General features: G+C 42.7%; 1 protein-coding gene across 1 annotated transcript in view; it reads right to left on the bottom strand.

Annotated features, from left to right (window-relative positions):
- The window catches only part of Gins1 (GINS complex subunit 1), a 23,197-nt gene extending 18,285 nt beyond the window's left edge, over positions 1 to 4,912 (bottom strand). The window contains exons 1-2 of the mRNA XM_021194553.2: positions 4,753 to 4,912; positions 1,292 to 1,356 (exon numbers count right to left, since the gene is read on the bottom strand). Coding sequence (XP_021050212.1) covers positions 1,292 to 1,356; positions 4,753 to 4,827 — 140 coding nt within the window. The 5' untranslated portion in view covers positions 4,828 to 4,912. The remainder of the gene's footprint in view (positions 1 to 1,291; positions 1,357 to 4,752) is intronic.
- Between the last annotated feature and the right edge of the window lie 692 nt (positions 4,913 to 5,604).

Below are 5,604 nucleotides of genomic sequence, written 5' to 3'. Positions count from 1 at the left end.
GGGGTGTCCCCTTGTGGGTGGTGCCATCTCTGGGCTGACAGTCTTGGGTTCTATAAGAGAACAGGCTGAGCAAGCCAGTAAAGAACATCCTTCCACAGCCTCTGCATCAGCTCCTGCTTTCTGACTTGCTTGAGTTTCAGTCTTGACTTCCTTGGTGATGAACAGCAGTACGAAGTGTAAGCTGAATAAACCCTGACTAAGACAGAGCACATCTCCCATCATGCACATTTGTACTTAGGATCTGTCTCCTAAACAGGAAGGGTCATGAACATAAATCTAGACTATGTTATTTACCAAGGAAATGCCAGAAACACATATCAGCATGTCTGTTGAATGGATTAGTTAACAACTTTGTAGAATCGAGTTTAAGACCTGACATCTGACTCACATTTACCACAGCTCTGCTGTTTGTTTAGTTCTTCACTCTATTGGTAAAGAGTTTTCTGTTATCTGCTTGCATTGTGTTCCTATCGTTTTCTATGCCCCATATTATTAATTTCTATATCCAAGTAACTCATAAGCCTCTCCAGTTAAGATTCTGACTGCCACTGGGCAGTAATCCCAGCACTTGGAAGGCAGAGGCAAGTAGATCTCTGATTTTGAGGACACCTTGCATTACAGAGCGAATTCTAGGACAGTCAAGACTATAGCAAGAAACCCTATCTCAGAGTGGGGGGCAGGGACGACAACACTCTACTACCTCAGCTTTGACCTAGCTAGAGGCACCTGCTTTTGTCTTACCATGTGATGTCAGCCTTTGAAGTTTGTTCACACAGTCGATTCTCCATTGTGGGAGTTACCATGCCCAGTTTTAAACAGTCCATCTACAGGCCCTTTTTTGACCTGCTGAATGTGACAGCAGTTTCTCAATGAACTCTACTCATGCTGTCAGAAATCACTGCTATTCCTGCTCAATGGACCCTCTCTTTCAAACACACTAAGGCATCTGTTAATGAAAACAAAGAGTGGGAACTAAGTATTTAATTGCATTGTGGTCTTTATCTGCTCCTGTCTCACCTTTTTAAGTCTACTTTAGTTCCTTCAACTTAGAAGTTACACATCACAACACATCGTGAAGTTGTATTAAGCATCTAGCACCTATGAAGCACTGTCCAACCACAGAGAAGCAGAAAACCCTAAGTTCTAGTCCTGTGCTCACCTGTACAAGCAGGGTAAGACAGAGTCAGAGAATTAAAACAAAAACAAAACAAACATTCCCAAAAGAAATATAAGGTTCTGACTTTAACATGTCATTTCTTATTTTCAAAACATCAATATTATCACAACTTACACATCAGACTGGTTTTGTTCATACAAAGCTTTCATCTCCTCCAGAACTTGTCTGAGTCCGTCCTCCTGAAATGTAGAAACTGATATTGATATGCATCCATTGATTCACCTATTAATTTCAACCTGTATCATCTTTCATTTGCATACCTTACCAAAAAAAAAATCCAACAGGCTTCACAATATTTTCATAGCTATAGGTGTTGGCAAGGAGCATAAAGTAGTATAGTTCTGTGGAAATCAGTTCCACAGCTGTCTTAGGGTTTCTTTTTTTTTATCTTTTTTTTTAAGATTTATTTCTTTATTATATGTAAGTACACCGTAGCTGTCCTCAGACACCCCAGAAGAGGGAGTCAGATCACATTAAGGATGGTTGTGAGCCACCAGTGGTTGCTGGGATTTGAACTCTGCACCTTTAGAAGAGCAGTTGGGTGCTCTTACCTGCTGAGCCATCTCACCAGCCCTTAGTCAGGGTTTCTATTCCTTCACAAACATCATGACCAAGAAGCAAGTTGGGGAGGAAAGGATTTATTCGGCTTACACTTCCACATTGCTGTTGATCACCAAAGGATGTCAGGACTGGAACTCAAGCAGGTCAGAAAACAGGAGCTGATGCAAAGGCCATGGAGGGATGTTCTTTACTGGCTTGCTTCCCCTGGCTTGCTCAGCCTGCTCTCTTATAGAACCAAGACTGGTAGCCCAGAGATGGCACCACCCACAAGGGGACCTCCCCCCTTGATCACTACTTGAGAAAATGCCTTACAGCTGGATCTCATGGAGGCATTTCCCCAACTGAAGCCCCTTTCTCTGTGATAACTCCAGCCTGTGTCAAGTTGACACAAAACTAGCCAATACACACAGCTATTCAAACTGTTAAAGGGAATGGCCGAAGTAGTTCCTGAACACAGGATGCCACGCAGGTAGAGCAAGAGCTCAAGGTATTCAGGCACCACACAGATATACCCAATATATTCCTAGCTTGCATAAGACGTTGAGCTCCGTGTCTGGCACCAAAAAAAAAGTTAAACAGAACTACCATAAGTTATTGTACCCATATAATTTTGCCCCTGTTTTCTTTCTTTTTGTTTTGTTATTTCCTCTACTACTACTGAGCTAAATCTCGAACTCATACAAAAACTTACAATTGTGTTGTGTTTGAATTTTTTTTTTTTATCTTTAGGGTTTCATAATTTGTTTTCTTGAGACAGGGTCTTATTAGTACTATGTGACCCAGGCTGACCTAAAACTCACATTACATTTCCTGCCTCAGCACCCCAAGTCCTGGAATTATAGGCATACACTGACTGGTCTTTACAAGAATGCTCTCAGCAGAATTATTCAAAATACCCAAAAAGCAAAAATAATTCAAAGGACCAACAACAGATGGAGAGATAAGCCAAATGTGGCATATCACCCAATGGAATGTAATTCAGCTATGAGAAGGAATGAGTACTGATACATAATACAACATAGATAGATCCTGAAAACTCCATGTTAAACCAGACACCAGACACAAAAGGACTATAGTTTGAGTCTCCTTATTTGGAATACCAGGCAAGGCAAATTCATACACAGAAAAGCGATGTAGCCAGACACAGCAGCACAGGTCTAACATCAATGCCAGCAAATGGAAGGAATATCTCAAATTGAGGCCAGCCCTGACAACTTAGTGAAAACTGTCTTAAAAAATAAGAGCAGGTGAGATGTCTTGGCATGTAAGGGCACTTACTTCCTAGCCTGCTGACCTCCTGTAATTCACACAGTAGAAGGATAACTCTCTTGTCCCCTAACCACTACACCTGTGCTATGGTACACATGTCCCAACCCACATAAGTAAATAAATATAAAAGAAAAGTGATTATTAGGAGCTGTGAGAAAAGGGGGACTGAGCATTGCTGCTTAACAATGATAAAGTTTCTGCTGGAGTACTGAAATGGTTTTGGAAACAGTGAGGAAGATTTGACAACAATGTGGATGTAATTCGTGGCACTGGAACATACACTAAGTTAAAACGGTCAACTTTATATTTGTATGTGTATTTTTAAAAGATAAAACAAAGAGCCGGGCTGGTGAGATGGCTCAGTGGGTAAGAGCACCCGACTGCTCTCCTGAAGGTCCGGAGTTCAAATCCCAGCAACCACATGGTGGCTCACAACCATCCATAACAAGATCTGATGCCCTCTTCTGGAGTGTCTGAAGACAGCTACAGTGTATAATAAATAAATAAATCTTTAAAAAAAAAAAACAAAAAACAAAAAACAAATAGCCATTTGAAAAGTACAATATGGGGCTGGAGGGACTGGCTCAGAGATTAAGAAAGCACTGTTTGCTCTTCCAGAGGTCCTGAATTCAATTCCCAGCAACCACATGGTGGCTTACAACCACCTGTAATGGGATCTGATGCCCTCTTCTGGTGTGTCTGAAGACAGCTACAGTGTACTCATATTTATATAATAAGTTTAAAAAAAGAAAAGTGCAATAGGGGCTGGAGGGGTGGCTTGGTGATTAAGGGCACTGGTTGCTCTTTTATCAGACTTGGTTCGATAGTTTTAGCACTCACATGGTGATTCATAACTGTCTATAACTCCAGTTCCAGGAGAATCCACTGATCTATTCTGACCTCTGTGGACACCAGGCACGCACACCGCCACATATATATATATACATGCATGCAGAACATTCATACACACAAAATTTAAAAATAAATCTTTAAAATAAAAAAGCAGAATAAAACTACTGAACTACTGAATATTAGAATAGTCTCAAATACATTATACTGAGCAAAAGAGGCCAGAAATAAAGACTTCATTCTACAAGATTCTACATGGCCCTTTACAGACGTGTCAGCCCTTAGCCGACTGAACCCAGATACATTGGGGGGGGGGGGTCAAAAGGCAATAATCTACAAGCAAGAAAAGCAAATCTGTGGTTTACAAAGGCTGAAGCTGGGACACAGCTTCATAGCAATCCCCAGAACTACTGGGGTTATATCGAGATGCTACTGGATCATCAAGAAGCTGGCTATAAAGATGCATGTGAATCTGGAGGGATGGCTCTGGCACCCACAACCACCTATAACCCACACCTTCATGCAAGTGAGGCACATACTCATAACTTCTTTTGTTTCGTTTTGTTTTTTAAATAGAGTTCCAGGCCAGCTTGGACTACATGAGGACTTATCTCAAAAAAACAAAAACAAGAAACGCTCAGACGGGGAAGGTCACCAAATCAACAGGTAACATAAGCATGAGTCTTTTTCTTCCTACGATTTGGCCCCGTTTCAAACTTTTTGTTTCCGATCTCGGAATCTAGCAAAGAGATAAAGTTAGCCCAGCAACCGACACTTGAGAAAAAAAATCCCCAGCAAGCAACAGCAGGCATAGGCCCCGCCCCAAGGCATGAGGCCCCGCCCTAGGCCCCCAGGCCTGGCCCTCGACACGCCCCTCCCCGGCCGCCGCTCCTCACATTAAAGGCCGGCAGCTGCCCTTCCGGCGCGCGGTGTAACTCGCGGACAAGCTCCATAGCCTTTTCGCAGAACATGACGGACGCGCCCGGGTCCCGTGGTCTCGTCAACTGCCAAGTCACCCCAAACGGTCGCTGACTCCCAAGCCGCGGCACTTCTATTGTTCCGAGTCGCACACCACCAGCAAGCAGCTCCTTGCTTTGGCGCCAAATAGGCTTAGCCAATAGAAGTGCACTGGTGCGGGGTGGGGATGGTGGGTGGGAGAGAACTGAGCTAAGGTGGCCGAGAAGGGACATTTAATTTTATTGCGCAGTCTCACTGAGCTTCAGGAAAATTGGGGTTAAAGAGGAAGGATGGTTTCCTCCTTGGCAAATCCAGAAAGTAAATTGCGTCTAAGATTGTAGGCTGAAACAAAGGGCTGTTTTCGATTGTGCAGCAAAGTAAAGTGCACGTTCTTCTCTTCCTTTTTATTTTTTCCATTTGAATTAATTATCTTTAGGTTGCAAGAGGCACCTTTAGGTTGAAGAAAAGTCGAGAAACTACTGGTTATGATGCAGTGTTTGAGTTTTGTAGTGCCGGTTATTTGACATTAAGGAGAAAAAATCCTTTTTTTTTTTAACAGGGNTTTGGGGATTGGGGGGGTGTTTTTTTTTTTTTTTTTTTTTGTAATTTATTTATTATTATACATAAGTACACTGTAGCTGACTTCAGATGCACCAGAAGAGGGCGTCAGATCTCATTAAGGGTGGTTGTGAGCCACCATGTGGTTGCTGGGATTTGAACTCAGGACCTTTGAAAGAGCAGTCAGTGCTCTTACCTGCTGAGCCATCTCCCCAGCCTGAGAAACCGTCTTT

Source organism: Mus pahari, chromosome 3 (genome assembly GCF_900095145.1).
Source record: "Mus pahari chromosome 3, PAHARI_EIJ_v1.1, whole genome shotgun sequence".
Taxonomy (NCBI): Eukaryota; Metazoa; Chordata; class Mammalia; order Rodentia; family Muridae; genus Mus; species Mus pahari.
The sequence above is the reverse complement of the archived record's forward strand: the minus strand, read 5'-3'. Positions and strand labels throughout refer to the sequence as shown.